Source organism: Lemur catta, chromosome 6 (assembly GCF_020740605.2).
Source record: "Lemur catta isolate mLemCat1 chromosome 6, mLemCat1.pri, whole genome shotgun sequence".
Lineage (NCBI taxonomy): Eukaryota > Metazoa > Chordata > Mammalia > Primates > Lemuridae > Lemur > Lemur catta.
The window spans coordinates 92,359,639-92,378,631 of NC_059133.1; the positions used below are offsets into that span (position 1 = coordinate 92,359,639).

General features: G+C 35.9%; 1 protein-coding gene across 1 annotated transcript; it reads right to left on the reverse strand.

The window, feature by feature from the left end:
* Positions 1 to 3,130: 3,130 nt before the first annotated feature.
* LOC123640614 (60S ribosomal protein L15-like) lies at positions 3,131 to 7,963 on the reverse strand. The gene is given in 3 exon segments (XM_045555205.1): positions 3,131 to 3,216; positions 3,219 to 3,813; positions 7,475 to 7,963. Coding segments are annotated over 3 exon segments (1,170 nt in total).
* Positions 7,964 to 18,993: the final 11,030 nt, after the last annotated feature.

Here is an 18,993-nt window from a genome sequence, read left to right on the forward strand (position 1 = left end):
TAATTCTTCAAATTCATGAACTTGGGATATCTTTCCATTTGTGTCTTCTTAATTTTTTTGCATCAATATTTTATTATTTTCAATGTGCAAGTCCTCCATTTCCTTAAGTAATTTTATCCTACATATTCTATTCTTTTTGGTGGTATTATAAATGCGTTTGTTTTCCTAATTTCCTTTTTAGTTAGTTTGTTATTAGTTTATAAAATACAACTGAGTTTTTGTGTTGATTTTGTTTCCTGCAACTTTATTAAATTCACTTATTAATTCTAATAGTTATTTTTGTGGAGTCTTTTAAATTTTTCTCTATATAAGATCATGTCATCTGCATACAAGGGCAATTTTACTTCTTCCTTTCCAGTTTTGGATGCTTTTTATTTCTTTTACTTGCGTAATAGTGAGGACTTCCAGTACTATGTTGAATAGAAGTAGTGAGTGGGCATTCTTGGCTTGTTCCTCATCTTAGTAGAAAAGCTTTCAGTTTTTCACCATTGGGTATTATGTTAGCTGTGGCCTTTTCATATATGGACTTTCGTATGTTGACATAGTTTCCCTCTTTTCCTAGTTTGTTGAGGGTTTTTGTCTCAGAGATAAAACTGGGTGCAGCATTATGTAAACAAGATAAAATCTAAAAATAAGAAGCAACAGCTGCTCCAGATGAGAAGGAAACAGTGAAAGAACTCTGGAGGTATGAAGAATCAGAGTGAAAGGATACCCCCAAAATGGAGCACCAGCTCTCTAGCAATGGAAACCAACCAAAATCAGAATATTGAAATGACAGATAAAGAATTCCAACTATGGGTTATAAGTAAACATACATTTATAATATGACCCTACAATCATTTCAAGGTGTTTATCCAAGAGAAATAAAAATATATATTCACACAAAAACTCATACAAGATTGTTAACAGTACTTATAGTGGTTTTATTAATAATAACCTAATTTGGATATAATTCAAAATGTCCTTCGCTGGTGAGTGGATTAAAAAAAAAAAATGTGAGGTATCCATACAATGGAATAGCTCTTAGCTCTAAAAAGAAACATGCTTGAGACATACAATTACATAGATAAATTCTAAATGCATTATGTTAAGTAAAAGAAGCCCAACTAAATAGCCTATATTTTGTATATTTCATTTATATGACATTCTGGAAAAGGCAAAACTATAAGTGTGAAGAATGGGTAAGTAATTGTCAAGTGTTTTGGGTAGCAGGAGAGGTTGACTACAAAGGGGTAGCACAAGGGGCACTTTGGGGGTACTGGAACTGTTTGTATCTTTTTTTTTTTAGTTTAATAGACATTTATTCCTTTCATTAAACAACGTCTACACAAAATCCAAATGCATAGTTTTTTTTTTTTTTTAGAAAGTAATTTACGTCTTAGGTCTTAATAAGTTTTTATGAGCCTATAACATTTTCTGGAAATTGATTAGCTGAGCCTTTTGAAACCCCTAGAGAAAAATTGGTTCAGGGAAACCATTGGATTTTGAAATCAAACTACCTACTCTTAAGTCAGCAAACCCAGAATCTGGAAGAAATGAAGCAACTCCTCTTCTGTATTTTCCTCACACTCAAATTTACCCTGGGAAACATTAGCCTAGTTCACTGAACACCTGAAACATAAATGTAACACCGTGTGGCGGGATGCTTGAAGTGAAGGTGAGCGCACAAGTGATGGCCCAACTTTGTGAAAAGCTAAGGATTTTTAGGGTATTTTGATCAGGGACAAACCGCAGATACGTAAGGTTAGATTGAAAACCATGAATTTACATTGACACCAATGATGATGCTTCCCTGTAACCTTACGGACTGGGTTGACCCAAGATGATTTGTTAAGAATGGACTGAGAATGATACATACTTTTAAGCAGCCAACTACACTTTTACCCCTAATGTGGGAAGGGGATTCATAATGGTCACAAATTAGTGTTACAGGTAAGTATTTAAAAATCTTGATTAAAGGTGACTTTGATTTTCTCACGTCACATTTTTTTATTTTTTATTTTTTTATATTATTTATTTCAGCTTATTATAGGGATACAAAGGTTCAGGTTATATATATTGCCCATGTCTTGCCCATTCCCCGCCCCCCCCCCCCCCCCCCCGGAAAGCATTATGGAGATACCTTAAACAGATTCAAGTAGACCTACCATTCGATCCAGCAATCCCATTATTGGGCATCTACCCAAAATAACAAAAGTCATTCTATAAAAAAGACACCTGTACCCAAATGTTTATAGCATCACAATTCACAATTGCAAAGATGTGGAAACAACTCACCTCACATTTGAAAGGTATTTACCTAATGGCCACTGGCTTACTAGCTTCCCACTGTAGCATTACTAGCTTACTAACATAAAGTTAATTCTCATTTGCCTAACATTCAATTTCCATCAGTTTCAAAATACAGTGTAAATACCACTACTGTCTACTATGTGTAGAATTCAGGACTCTAGATTTCATGGAGCCATGGGATTGAATCAGGAGCAGCTTTCATCTCTTACAGTTAACTTAAATGGTACAGTGGAGACTGAGGCAACTTTTAGGTTAACCCAAATTTGTTTCATTTGTAAGATAAGCCTCTTGTAACAAGTTTATTCAGTTCTGAAAAATGGTGGCATTTTGGAAACTTTTCTTTCAGAAACAAATGGAACACTGGATTAAATCTAAAGATGTGGGCTCTACATGAGAGCACATTTTTCTACATATGATAACATGGGGTTAGGATATCCTCCTTCCACCCTACAAATTTCTAAACAAAACCCAATTAAAAAACCAGAGCATTGGCGTCATCCCAGTAAAGCTGTAGGTTTCACCACATGCACCAAACAAATCTACAGGGTAGTTGTAGCACCCCTCTTTTAAAGATTTTATTTTACACCTATTACACCACACAGCATGTTTTAAACACTGACATATAACTCCCTAATGAGATAAAGCAAAGACAAAAAAAGCATATCTTATTAGAAACAAGATACACCATCCCTTATAGTCTTCAAACATTATTGCACTTCATAATTTGACAAAGCAGTCATGAAACAATCTGCAGACTAGTTTAACAGACAAGTAACACCTTTAAGCAGACATGACCGTCCTAAATTGTTTATTAGGTATGAATTTTACAAACATCATATTAGCGGTAACGGTGGAGCTGAAGGGTATTGCGCCTTCTCCAAGCTGCACGGCGAGAAGCACCAATAGTGTGGTGGAACTTATGCCCTTTCCAAGGCCACGGCTCTTGCGGCCTGCAGATGTCAGCCCACGCATCTCCCTGTGCTTGTGGACCGGTCTGGTGATCCACTGGGTGTCAGGATTTCTTCTGACAGCTTTATGGAATGGATCAATGAGGATAACCTCAAAAAATTTGTACGTGGAATCTTCACCAACCAGGTAAGAATTCAGGACTCTTAGAGCCCCACAGTGGCGTCCAGCTCTCTCCTCTGCAACAGACTGAAGGCTTCGAGCAAACTTTAGCTGGTTAACACCATGATGGACAGGCTTGCCATAGGTTGCACCCTTAGGAACTGGGCGTTTGCGGCCACCATGGCGCACACGAATCCTATATATGACAAAACCTTGCTTGGCCTTGTATCCCAGTCTGCGCGCTGTATCCAGGCGGGTGGGGCGGGGAGCCCTGTGGAGCGCAGAGAGCTGGCAGTATTGCCAGCAGCGGACCCTCAGAAGAAAGCGCATTACATCAGACTGCTTCTTCCTCCATAGCTCCTGGATATACCTGTATGCACCATCTTGGCTTACCTTATGGCTGCCGCCAGACGGAAAGGGTGTATCTTGATTGTGGCTGTAGTTAACTGATCGCTATGCATTTGTCAAACTCATAGAACTGTACACCAAAGAGAGTGAATTTTGTTATATGTGCATTAAAGCAAATAAATAAAACAACTTAAAAAAGCAATTAGAAACAAAAAATGGAAAGCTATCCCTTGCTTATAGATTGAAAGAATTAATATTATTAAAATGTCCATATTCCCCCAAATGATCTACAGATTCAATGCAATCCCTATGAAAATACGAATGACATTCTTTACAGAAGTAGAAAAAAAAATCCTAAAATTCATATGGAACCACAAGAGAGTCCTAATAGCCAAAGTAATCATTAGCAGAAAGAACAAAGCTGGAGGCATCACATTATCTGATTTCAAAATATCCTACAAAGCTACAGGAACTCAAATAGCATTATATGGACATAAAAACAGACACATAGACCAATGGGACAGAATAGAGAACCCAGAAATAAATCTATGCACCTATAGCCAACTCATTTTAAACAAAGATGCCAAGAATATACATTGGGTAATGCACAGTCTCTTTAATAAATTGTACTGGAGAAACTGGATGTCCACATGCAGAAGAATGAATTTCAATCCTCATCTTTCACCATATAAAGAAATCAACTCAAAAATTAATTAAAAACTTAAATGTAAGATCTGAAGCTATGAAAGTACTAGAAGAAAGCATTGGGGAAATGTTTCCTGACCTTGGTCTGGGCAAAGATATTTTGACCTCAAAAGAACAGGCAAAAGCAAAAGCCAAAATAGACAAATGGGATTACAGCAAGCTAAGAAGCTTCTGCATAGCAAAAGAAACAATTAGCAAGTGAAAAACACTGCACAGAATAAAAGGAAATATAGCAAACTATCCATACACTGTTGGTAGGAATGTAAATTAGTATAGCCATTATGGAAATCAGCATGGAAATTCCTCACAAAACCACAAATGGATTTACCATATGATCCAGCAATCTCATTGCTAGATATATATCCTAAAGAAAGAAAATCACTATATCAAATAGATATCTTCACTCTCACGTTTATTGCGGCCCTATTTGTAATAGCAAAGATATAGAATCAAGTTAAGTGTCCATCAATGAATGAGGTAAAGGCAATGTGGTACATATACATAATGGAATATTATTCAGCCGTAATAAAGAATGAAATTCTGTCATTTGCAGCAACATAGATGTGACTGGAGGACGTTATGTCAAATGAAATTAGCCAGGTAAAAAAGACAAATATTGCATGTTCCCACTCATCTGTGGGAGCTAAAAAAGTTGACCTCACAGAGGCAGAGAGTAAAATGATGGTTACCAGAGGCCAGAAAGGTAAGGAGGGATGAGGGAATGAAGAGAAGTTGGTTAATGGCTACAAAAATACAGTTAGATAGAAGGAATAATTTCTAGTGTTTGATAGCAAAATAGGGTGACTATAGGCAACAATAATTTATTGTATATTTCAAAACAGCTAGAAGAGAAGATTTGGAATGTTCCCAACACAAAGAAATGATAAATGTTGGAGGTGATGAATATCCTAATTACCCTGATTTGATCATTACACATTGTATGCTTGTTTCAAAATATCATGTGTGCCCCATAGATATGTATAATTATTATGTATCAACAAAAAATAACCTGAAGCAGTCATTTTCAGGCTAAGAAAAAAAGCAATTAGGTCCTACATATGTACCTTTACATGCTATATAAGTCTAAGTTGGTTTCTAAGATCTCAGTCAATATTCCAAATGGGTATATGGAACATGAAAAATTTCTTTCAGCTTCTAATGTTTCTCTAGATAATATACGAGTATATTGAAGTTACATATATCACATAGGGTAACTGTTATTTTTCATGTAAAAATTTATTTTCCAAATAGTTATTCAACACTGGCAATGTGCAAGCCTTGGGTGTCAATTAGGAAGCAAGTTAGGCATATTCTTTATTATAAAGAGGTTACATCTTTATAATAGCAAATAAATAGGCAGTGTTGTAAGTCTATGATGAGGTAAGGATGGCAAATAAAACTTTTTAATTCAGACTTGGAAGAGCAAGGGTGTTCTGCAGGGAGTGGCATCTCAATTGATAAGGAGGTCGTTAGCAAAAGTTATGCAGGTGAAGAGAGTTGGAGTGAGGGCTATTCTGAAAATCATCACAGTTGGAAAGTAAAGCATTGTGAAGGTGCAGAGGTGAAAGAGGACATTGCATGGACAAGGCCAAGAGTTGGGTGGAGTATGAAGTGTGGTCGGGTTGAAAGGTCATGGTCAGAAAAGAGATTACATTGCTAAGTGGGGACTTGATGAACTAGGGGTGCGTAAATGATGTTAAAAGATTTTAAGCTATTTCTTAGAACAATGGGACACCGAAGCATGGGAGTTCAAAACAAAATATTTTGAAAGGAATTCTCAGACTGCCATTCTAGTACTACATGTCAATGCCTGACTCTATAAATACGTGTATCCATACCAAGATGATCCAATCTCATGTTCTAAATTGCTGTATTTTTTGTGATAAGCCATCCTGGCTCATGAGGAACCACTACCCTTGCTCTTTAAAGATCCGTATGACACTGCCCTGACCCCCAAATAACAGCTGTGGCTGCATTTCCAGTTCAGTCTTTTGCCAGTGTAGAAGGTTCAATTGCTTCATGCAGAATTTACTTCTCAAATTTTAATCAGTTCAACATAGTTCAGCTTTCTAAAATTAAGCTAGAAATTGATAATAATGAAATCGAGTGCAAAGGGAAATAGATGCAGTTCAAGTAGAGAAATATATTAGTTTTATTTGTTTTATTTTCCCTTATCCTTAATACATTTATAAAACTCAATAATTTCCTCTGAAGCTCTTAGAAAATACTATTTCCCTTTTTCTTACTCATTTACCTTCTCAACTTCTACAAGATATTTATTATTAACATTTTTTGAGAAACATCTGCATTGAGATTTATTTAAGCAGGAAAGCCTAAAAGATATTGTTTTAAGAACACTGTAAGTAGGAGGTAGTATACTAGAGAAGCTACAGTGTTTGATTATCTGTAATTTTCCACTATGCTCTTCCCTCTAAAAAACAGTTATCCAGCATGTACATTTTTAAATCTTAATATGAAAATACTAACCAATTAACTGTAAAAGAATAGTGCTTAAAATTTCATTGTGGTGGGATATCAAAACCAGTAGTGGTGAATACCCTCAGATTCCTCATTTTAAAATGTTCTGAACCCTATTCCAATTTTTTTCTTTAGAAAATAAAGTGATTACTCATATAAGAAGAAAGTAGGCTTGCCATTCTTCCCAGTTTTAATTTTTTAAGATAAGAACATCTTGGAGCAGCAAATAAGGATAAAGTATGTATTGTTTCAATATAAGACCACTGTAGGCCTCTTTTGCATCCATTCCGTATTTTGTTAGTGATGATCATCAGAGCCACTGTTAGGGTTTTGCAGAGCTCTTGCTTCTCCTAGACAGGGTCACACTCGTGAGGATATATTCGTTAATGGTGTACAGGAAGAATATAAGACAGAAAGTGACAATAACTACTGAAACTGTAGCCAGAAGTATGATGGACATTATCTTCTCCTGCGTCCCCATTAACACACATGAATAAGGCCCATGACACAAGTGGGTACTGCACCAAATAGGTTTCGTGATCAGTGGTCGGTGACAGTGAAAAAGGATGACCAAAAAGATCACCTGCACAGACATCTGTACCAGGAAGTAGGCAAGATACCTTGCCAACAGGGGCTTTTCCATGGATAAGTCAAAAGTCACTTCTTTTTCTGTCTTTGTACAGTCTACGTCAGTGACAGTGTTGCTGGACTCTTTTTCTTCTAAAGATTGCTTCCTAAACATCTTGGTTTGTTTATGTACATTCTGAGAGACAACAAACTCCATCACAAAAAAGATGGAGGAAAAGACAAAGCCAACCAAATACCAGACTCCTAGAACAGGCCTAGTGAAGTGGCTCTCATAACACTCTGCGAGACAGGCGTCGGAGATGTTCCCGTGGCACTGGAAGTCTTCTGCCATGCTCAGCCAGGAGATTTGCACTACGTACACAACCGAAACATAGAGAAAAGTAATGCTGGCCCACAGTGCTCGCCCTACATAGAATTTTGTATGATCTCGGCTCATCTGCAGTATGGCAGGTGCCACACCCCAAAATTTCCATCTGTCAGCCATCTTGGAACCTAGAAAGACAAAAGCAGAGTAGCATAAGGAAGAAAGCAGGACTGGGTTTTGGCCCATTTATACAGGCTCTGCTGTTCTCACAAGTGCTCTCTGGGAGGGTACTCGGCTGTCTCAGGTGAGAGAATTCCAAATGAAGTTTAGGAGAGAAATACACCATTTTATAATATTTCTTATTAGTCTGTCACAGACTCTTTCTTCTAATTTTCTCTTATCAGCCTCTCTTCCCCACCTGATTTTATTTTCCGAATTGTTTGCACAGTTTATTTATTAAGCATTCTGAATAGCTACCTATCCTGTTTTCACTCGTCACAAATTCTCAATATCGTTTACTTATTTTTCTAAGTTATGTACCAACCTGTGCCTATCAACCCCCTCCAGCCAATGTTACAGTTCCAACTGTCATGGAACTCCCACGGGCATTTGAGTGTAAGTGGTTACAGGGGAGTCTTTACCACTTCTTTCTAGAAGTACTTGTTTGAGATGGGTTAACTGAACTAACTGGTATCATTTTAGGCTCTTCCTAAAGCCAACCTTTCCAAAGGCCATTACCAATTTCAAAACCTCTTTCTGATTAACCAGTCGGCATGGATGCATCAATATAAAATGATTGCTTTCTACTGGGAGAACAGCTTAAATTTCTTATTTGTTTTACACCCTGCTGCTCATATGAAATTTTCAGTGATTCACAGATATTTTGAGCATCAAACACAGTGCTGGTTATAGAAACATGGGGCAGTTCTTGTCTTCAATTACAGATCTGATAGTATGAAGAGTGCTTTTTATCCCCAACATGTTTATTATGAACTCTGTGTCTCCCGTGATTCATTTTTCCTTCTAAGAACTAGAAAGATGTCATCAGTAAAATTTATTACTAAAATACTCTGGTAGTCCAGCACTTGCTAGTGAGGTGGCTGAGGTTTATTGAGCCTGTGTCACAGTTCAAATTCTTCCTCCATCCCATTCTGTTCTCTTATCAACCCCTCCTCTGCTTCCTTTCTAAGGTATTAATTGCAAATGCGTATTTTTGCATCCCCAACTCTCTTTCAGCATCTGCTTCAGAAAAACCCAACCAGCAACACTCCTCTTTGACCTGTGGAAGCCACTGGTGGTGGGGGCAAGCCATAGCCACAGGCAGCAGGGCTCTCCCTTCACCTTTGGGGTCACAGTTACTGGGAAGCCAATCATTTTCTAGAATTCACTATGCTTAAATATTGCCCCGGAGCCCTCAGAAAATAAACTCTCATTAAGTAGAGAGAAATGACAGGCTTGCATGGACTATCTCTGTGAGGATTTCTGCAGAGCCTGAACCCTTACATGCTCAGTCAAGGACCTGCTGGACTAGTGGTTCTAGCTGTTGCTCAACTTAGGAGAGGGATATGCATTGAAATTAAAATTGCAGGGAGCGGGGGAGAGCATACATTCAGAGTGAAATATTCCCAGCATGCCCACCTAACTTTTTAGGCTATTAAATTTATTTTTCTAGTTTCTTGAGTAAAATTTTTATTACACTTTGAACTTATTTTTGAAGTGTACAAAAAGTACACAAGTCACATTCTTCATTTCTATAAATTTCATAGACTCAATGCACTTATGTAATTGTCATCCAGATCAAGGAAAAAGCATTGCCAACATCCCCAAACCCCAACTTGTACATTCTTTCAGTTACCATCTCCCATCACTTAACCAATAGTTGGACATCCAAGCAATATAGTTTGCTTGCTTGGAAATGCATGTAATTAGAATTGTAAAAGATATAATCTTCTATGTCTATATTTTTAAATTTTATATATTTTTTTGTACGACCATCTGTCGTATTGTTGATTGTAGTTGTATTTCTTTCATTCTCGTTACTATACAGCATTCCATTGTGTGAATATATCATATTTTATGTATTCATTTTATGCGGGTGGTTTCTAGTTTGGAGCTATTATGAATAGAACTGTTATGACTATTTTGTACATGTCTTTTGATATATTTTTTATACTCCCATAAGCATGAAAGATCTGTTTGCTCCACATCCTCAACACCACTTGGGATTTTCAGGTATTTTTCATTTTATCCATTATGGTGGGGATGTAGCTGTATTACATCATGGGTTTGATATGCATTTCTTTGATGATTAATGACATTGAGCAATTATCAAATGCTCATTGGGCATTTGAAAAGCATCTTTTGTGAAATATTGTGAAATTTTTTGCACATTTTTTCTATTATTTGTCTTTTCCTTATTTAATTTTAGAAATCCTTTCCATATCCTGAATGTAAGTCCTACATAGATATGTAAATTGCAGATATCTTCTCCCATTCTGAGGGATGCGTTTCCACTCTCTTAACAGTGTCTTTTAATGATCAGAAGGTCTTAATCTTAATATTGTTGAAACTTGTGCTATTTCCTAATGGGTTTTTTTTTGTACTATTTAAGAAAACTACCTATTCCAATATCATGAAGATGTTCTTCTACATTTTCTTCTGAAAAGTTTATTGCTTTATCTTTTTTATACTTTGTAGTAAGGTGTAATACAGTAAAATTCGCCCTTTTTAGTATATAGTTCTGCAAATGTTGACAAAGGCATACTGTTGTGTAACCATCACCATAATCTATATATTAGAGCAGTTTAATCACCACAAAAAATTCCCGTGACCCTTTCTTATCAACTGCTCCTCTGCCGAGTCCTGTTTTCTGTCCTTATAGTTTTGTCTTTTCCTCAATGTCATGTAAGTGGGTTCCTACAGTATGTAATCTTTAGTGTCCTGTTTCTTTCTTTTAGCATAATGCATTTGAGATTTATCCACATTGTAAAAGCACCTACTTGTTTCCCTTAAATAAGACACCCCAATGGACTAAAGACTAATCAGCCCATGACCAAATTAATTGTGGTGTTATGCATTTAGTATTTTAATTTTGGGGGATGCTGTGATCCAACATAGCCATCAATTCCTTAACACATGCAACTTGTAGCTGAGCTTAAATTAAATATTATTGGCCAGTATCATAAACTATAAGATATTAATTCATGCTCAATGGACATATAAAAGTTTAACCACATACATGTACATGTAACTTTTACCATATGTTGTCAACTCCACAAACCCCTCCACTCCTCATAAACCTACTTTAACATGCATACATGCATTTGTATGTTTCATTCTTCCCAAACCTTCAAAACAAAAAATCTTCACTAGTTGTAATAAGGCTTAAATCAATGATGATAGTTCCTGTGTTAACCAAATTTAATTATAAATTTCTCTAGAACTAAGCTCTAGCCCAAATGCTAATTAAAGGATTTCCAAAATGATTTTTAAAAATCCTTTAAAAATTAGCCTTCATGGACTAGAGCTCTTTTTTTTTTTAACTCTTCAATAATTTAATAAAAATTCTCCTAATGCCTAGATGGGTTTATGGAACTCCGTAAACATAAAGGTTTGGTTGTAGTCTTTTTATTAATTTTTAGTATAACAGCACATGCGAGTATCAACACCTCAGTGAGAATGAATGCCTTCTAGGTGAACAAAAAATCAAAAGAAGCAGGCTTTAAGCACACTAACTAGTAGCTCATGATGCCTTGCTCAATCATAACCCTCCAGAAAACAGTAGCAATAAAAATTAAGACATAAACAAAAATTTGACTAAATTATATTATCCTTTTTAGGACTGGTAAACTTTATACCAGCCACTACAGTCATATAATTAACCCAAATTAATAAAATTTGGCATAAGTTGTGTTTAAAATCATTAATAAGTAAAGTTGTGGCTCATGCCTGTAATCCTAGCCCTCTGGGAGGCCGAGGCGGGTGGATCGCTCGAGGTCAGGAGTTCGAGACCAGCCTGAGCGAGACCCCGTCTCTACTAAAAATAGAAATAAAAATTATCTGGACAACTAAAAATATATGTAGAAAACATTAGCCGGGCATGGTGGCACATGCCTGTAGTCCCAGCTACTCGGGAGGCTGAGGCAGTAGGGTCGCTGAAGCCCAGGAGTTTGAGGTTGCTGTGAGCTAGGCTGACGCCACGGCACTCACTCTAGCCCGGGCAACAAAGTGAGACTCTGTATCAAAAAAAAAAAAAAAAAAAAAGTAAAGTTAAACTTTAAGCTGTAAAAAGCTACAACTAAAATAAAAAATAAGCTACAAAAGTGCCTTTAATATATTCTGGGTCCATGATGGCTAAGACCCAAAGTTGGATTAGATACCCCACTATGCTTATCCATAAACTTAAATAACTAAGTGAAGTTATTTGCCAAAATGCTATCAGCAATAGCCTGAAACTCACAGGACTTAGTGGTGCTTTATATCTCTGTGAAGAAACCTCTTTTATAATCTATAAAACCCAGTAAACCTCATCATCTCTTCCCCTATGTACCTCCATCTTCAGCAAACCTAAAAAAAGTATTAGATTACAGTAAGCACAAATATTTTCATAAAAACATTAGGTCAAGGTGTAGCTTTATGAGATGGAATAAAATGGGCTGCCTACACTTTCTAATTTGAGAACACTTATATTTCCAAGAAAGCCCATACGAAATTAAAGACTAAAGGAGGATATAGTAGTAAATTAAGAATAAAGATCTTAATTGAATTAGACCATAAAGCATGCACACATCACCTGTCACCCTCCTCAAATATTTTAATAATCTTAAATATATAATCAAATCATATATGCATATATAGGAAGAAGTAAGAATATTGGAAAGTATGCTTGGACAAACCAGTGTACAGCTTAACCTAAAACACCAAGCTTATACTCAAGAGATTTTATATTACATGACCACTTTGAACCAAAGTTAGCCCAAACTAACAAAATTTAATAATTATGCTTAAGGTAAAACATTTATTTACAATTAAAAGCATAGGAGATAGAAATTTCTTTAGGCACTATCAAGAAATAGGGGAATAATGAATGAATTATTAAAAATACAAAATAGCAAAGCTAACCCCTTTTACCTTTTGCATGATGAATTACAGTTCTCTTTGGGAAAATGACCTGGAGCCATGCTCAAGAAGCTTTGAGCAAGTGGACTTACTGTGGCTGGGTTACAGTTTGGTTTTATACATTTCAGGGAGACAGGGATTACAGGTAAAGTTATAAATCAATACGTGGGAGGCACACATTGGTTTGCCTGAAAAGATGGGACATCTCAAAGCGGGGGGGCTTACAGATTATAGGTGGGTTTAAACATTCTTTGACTTGTAATTGGTTAAAGACATAAAGCTTTATCTAAAGGCTTAGAATGTTTAAGATAAGGAGTTGTTAATCAGAGTCAAGCCATCCACACATATTTGTTATGTAAATTGAGGACCTGCAGATTCGTCTTGCATACCCGTAGGCCTGTTAATGGGGTACAAAGGATATCTCCACGAAGGGAGGGGGGCATGAGGAGGCATGTCTGACCTCCCTCCTCGCGGTGGGCAATTTAGTTTTAGGATATCCCTTTGGCCAAGACAGGGTTCGGGAGAGCTTTAAGATTTTATTTTAGTTCACACTTTTTACAGCTGCACAAAAAACCACACCCTTGCTAAACTTCCTAACAGTAGAAACTATCAGGCTGATTTACAACCTAGACCACTACAACTCTGATGGGACAGAGGACCAGCCTTACAAAACATTCTTCTCTGATAAACAATTGCAGGCCTTAAGCCAGTTTCAGCCAGCTTATGGAGGCTGTGCACAAACTTTCTTTGTTTCCTATAGTTCAACTTTTGATATAAAGTGCCAAATTGCACCTCATTTTAATGCTAAAACCCTGCCTCAAAGTAAACATGGGATGTATGTTACATATGTTTACTCAATCCACATACACTCATCTCCCTTCATAAACGTGTTTAGTTTTTCCTCCAAACCTGCTGAATATGTATGATACAGGTCCTATGAGGCATGAAACCTAACCTCTCCTTCAATTCTTCAAAGAAAGAACACCTTTGGCCCTCGATGGGGACTGTTTGCCAATAAAACTTTTCTTTCTGCTACTTAGCCATCCTGGTGTTGTTTTGGACAGTAACATTTAAGTAAAGATTTTAAAAAGTAAAAAGAACTTGGCAAACATGACCTCTGCCATTTTATCAAAAACATCACCTCTAGCATTTCTAATATTAGAAGTACTGCCTGCCTTCCCAGTGACATGTATTGGACAGCTGAGGTATCTTGACCATGCAAAGGTAGCATAATCATTTGTTTCTTAAATAAGAACTGTTGGACCTAAAAGTCATTAGTTTTAATTTAGCGATGTTATCTGATTTACCTGGACATAGACACAACACTCAGTTTTTATGACAGCGTAGGATCCCCCTTGGGCTATAGTATGTCCAAAGCCATGCGGTGGACACGCTTGAAGTTCTGACTTGGGGGGATGGGTGGGACATGGGCAGTGTATATGGCCTGAATTTTTGTACCCCCATTGATAATAAGCTGAAATAAGAAAAAAAAGAGTAATTTTATTATTTAATAACAAAATATCATGTTGCTATTATTTAGGGCCTTTTTTGTACAATTAGTTAGGGCCTCTTATGTCAAATAACATCTTTAATATATAGTTGTGGCAAAAAGATATTAAATGATTATACTAAAGGAATTTCAAATGAACCCAATGAGATTGTAAATGAGGAAGATTTGTAGGTTTTGAAGGAGCATGGGCTATTTTACCTTATGTCTAGCCATAACCCAAAGGACAGCGTTCCCACCATCTTGGAGGTAACTATGGCCATAAATGGGAGCTACATAGCCAATACAGTCTATTTGTAGTTAGCCAATAGATATCTGGTTATTGTGCCCATTTAGTGATACGTCATCACTACATTGTAATATAATGATGTGGATCTACTTTTTTGGGGGGCTATCTATCTTGTATCTCTGCTATTATTGGGCCATGTATCTTTGGTGTGATTTTTTTTTGCTCCCAATATAAATGAGCAAGCTGATTAAACTGACCAAAAGACGGGGTAAGCCAGATAAAACTATCCCAAATTTGTGTTATACTATCCTGAAATTCAGTTCTCATTGCTCAGTTGGGGCAGCACCATCATTAAAGATAACAAACATTGTTTTTTTAATTGAGAAACTCTTTCTATCTCTTTTGCTTTGTAAAGTATTAATAAGCCAGTGATGTATATCATTTTCAGTCATTTTCACGCTAAGTGCTTATCACCATTTGTGAGAAACATGGAGACATATATACATATCCTTTAAATTTCAGAATATTATGGGAGTACAAACGCTTGGCTATATAAATTGCCTTTGCACCACCCGAAGCAGAGCTACAAAAGTGCCCATCGCCCACACAGCACACTGCACTCATTAGGTGTGAATTTGCCCATCCCCTCCTCCGCCTTCCACCTGCCCAACACATGGATATATTTTTTGTATTTTTATCTAATTTTGTCCTTGGGGAGGAGATATCAGTCATGGTTGAACCCCTGGAAAGGGGCTTGAGGTCACATACCCAACAAGTGTTTTGATGTAATCTATTAGCATAGCCCTGAGCCCATTTCAAGAAGAGGCTTGTTTTACAGGCAACAGTTGGTGGTAGTAGCAGTAAAACTTAAGAACCATGGCCAAAAAGAAATTTAGTGGTAACTTGTAAAGGAAGACCTTCTCTATCTATTAATGATTAATATTAAGTCTTTGTTTAGATATAGGCCTGGTCCAGTGTCCTGAGAGAAAGTTGACTCTCTGATGTTGTCTTCCTTTTGTCTTTGTTGGTTTGAGAGAATTTAAATTTTATATCACCGTTTCAGGATGAAATTGGCTAAGTGGCATTGTTTAAATGGGTGATGTGGATCCAGGAATCAGTTATTTTTTTTAGCTCAGTGGCATAAGGGTTGGTTAGGAGAACTTGATAAGGCCCCTTTCACCTTGATTGGAGTCTTTTACAAGATGCCATTTCTAAAAGATAGTCTCTAGGTTGCAGTTTCTGGTCCTTGAATTACTTGTCTTTCAGGAACTCACTGTGGAAAGAGTCTTTTACTAAACACTGTAATAATATAACAGGACCCCTTTTAATAATATACATTCATAATTTTCTGGAGACAATTTTATAGATCTGCCTGTTGTAATTTTAAATGGAGAAAGTTGTGTTTACCAAAAGGGGTAGATCTTAGGTTAAGCAAAACCAATGGGAGAGCTTTTAGCCAAGGAATTTTAAAAACCTCAGTTAATTTTGTAAATTGAGTTTTGATTATTTTGTTTTTGTGTTTTACTAACCCAGAGGAATAGGGGTGATAGGCACAATGAAAATGTTAGAGAATGGGCCAGATTTTGTAAATGAACTGGATTATTTGTCCAGTGAAATGAGTATTTCTGTTGCTATGAAGTTCTAGAGAAACTAAGTGGGAATAATTTTTTTCTAAGTGAATTTTATTTAACACTAAGGCTGTTGCTCTTTTGCATGGAAATGTTTTTACCCGATGAGAAAACATATTAACCATCACTAGAATGCACTTGTATCTTTGTGATGGTAGCTGAATAAAATCTGGTTGTCATACCTCAAAGGGCTTTTTAGTAAAGAAAAATGACCTTGAGAACAATGTAAACATATCCCTGCATTATCTTTTGGGCAGTGATTGTATATCTTATGAGTAATCATTACAGAAAGTTTTTCAAGAATATTGTTTTTTCCAAGCAATATCTTATGGGGGCTCTGATGAATTAGATCATATATATGAGCTAAGAAAGATGACTGTAATTAGTCAGAAGTATAGGTAGACCATCTATATCATAGCCCAGTCTCAGAGGAGTACATTTTCCCTTTTGTTTTTTAATGTTTTTGTTTTGTTTTTGGAGCTTTGGATTAAGCTTATTTTATATCAAAATCAAGTGTTTTCTTAAAAGCTAAAATGGATTGATTTTTTTTTGTTGTTTAGATGTGCTTAGGCCATTTCTTTTTGTTATACTATCTGTTAATTGATTTCCCTTGCTTTTGGAGTGTCTGACTTTGAATGGCCTGGAATTTTGATAATGGTTAATGATTTGGCAATAGTATGCCTTCTAATAATTTTGAAATAAGGTATCTATTTTTTATGGACTGACTGGAAAAGGTTAAAATTCTCATTGTTTTCATAGTATTTTAAAGTCATAAATTATTTCAAAAGAAAAATTTTTTCTATATAAATATTAGTAGTTTTTTGTTTTGTTTTGTTTTGTTTTTTTGTCAATTGACAGGCTCTAATGTTGAGCCAAGTTCACTCCTAGAGGATAAATATTTTTTATTTCTTCAAAGATGTTAGAGCATAATCTGCATGATAAATTTTAGATTTCCTTTTTAAGTAAGATATATCTGTAAAGCAAATACCTTGTGCAGGTCTGTCCTAGGAGAGAGAGACTGATTGGTTAAGATTATGTAATTATCTGCCGTTTTATCTGAAGGTAGGGGTAGAACTGGCAGAACTTAGACCATTACACGTGAAGATTATAACATGGGGAGCAGAAAGAAGTTTACAAGAAGCCGTTCTACTAACTGAATAGTGTTGAGTGTGGTGCGAGTTTAGAAGCACTTCCACGGAAGGTGGAACAAAAAGACAGTAAGGGGAGAGCTCATCGCTATTTCTTCAGTTGTTCTTATTAACAGGGAGTAGCAGTTATTGTTCTCATGTAAGGGGCAATCTTTGAGCCACAGGGTCTAATTGTTGACTGTAGTATTTTACAGGTCTATTTTGACCTCCATGTTTTTAAAACAGAATGTCTAAGTCATTTCCCTGATTTTTATGAACAACGAAAATGAAATATTATCATTTGAATGCCTTAATGCTGGGACATTTATAAGACTTTTTAGTTTTTGTAATGTTAACTGATTTTCTTCTATTTCAGGGTATCTGGATTATCTTGTTTTAAAAGAAGATATGAAGGTTGAATTTTTAAGGAAAAGTTTGGAATCTAATTTTTATAGTATTTTGTCAACCTCCCCAATCTTTTTATTTGTTTTTTAGTTTTTGGGGTAAAGAAGGCCAATGTTTTTAAATTTTATCTGGATTGATAAAAAGGCCTTCCTTTGATATTAGGTGACCTAAATATCTTATTTGTTTCTGACAGACCTTAAGTTTTTCTTTTGAGATCTCAGGTCCCTTTATTTTCTTATTTTATTTTATTTTTATTTTGGTGGTTTAACAGAATTTACTTGTATATTTTCAATTTTCTATACTATTTGAAGGCATAGGATAGCTTTATATTAGCTTTCTACAAAACTGTGCTTTAAATTTACCCAACAAACTAAGATGCAGTACAACTTTCCTACAATTTAGGAGATTGAACCAATCTCCACAAGAGAAAGCAACTCAGCAGACCCCAGTGTTAAAACATTTCCCCAGAATAAACAGATATCCAATTGCATTAAAAGGTAGTCTTCAAATATTTAAATTACACCAAGATTCCTTCCAAATATGTGCCTTACCCAAACCAATGCAACCAAATCATTGTTTATACTAGGGCCTGGATTTTTGGCAAATGTTTATGGTTTTACTTTCATTTAAAGTGTTACCAAGCAGCAAAATAAATTGCATCAATTCTCTGCCTGTGACTGAGGGGCCAACTGGGAAATTGCAAAAGGTACAGTTTAACAGTAAGTAATGCAGGAACTGTAACAAGTGGCCGAAGTACAGGCTGGGACATAATCAAACCAGTTATGTCTAGAATTACTCAACTGAAGCTAATATAGGTACATTCAAAGTAAAGTTGGAGATTATAATTGGTATTTAGAATCAAATTTGAAGACTGTCTTGATAAAATGTAATTATGCTCTTTTGAAATTGGAAATGAAACTATTAACTGATGGAGAGCTAGAGACTTATTAACCTCTTCTACACAGATTAAGGAAATAAATGACAAAGTCTATTGCACTGAAGTTATGTATTTTAACAGCTTTACATGTAATATTCATATATAAAAACTTTAAGTGCTTTTCTCCAATTTAAAAATCTAAAGAATTCACAAATAAGGCACTCAATATTTGAAAAAAGTACAGATTTACAAAATGTGTATATTCTGTCATGAAAACTTCACACCAACATTATACACTTGGAAAAAAATACAAACAGGA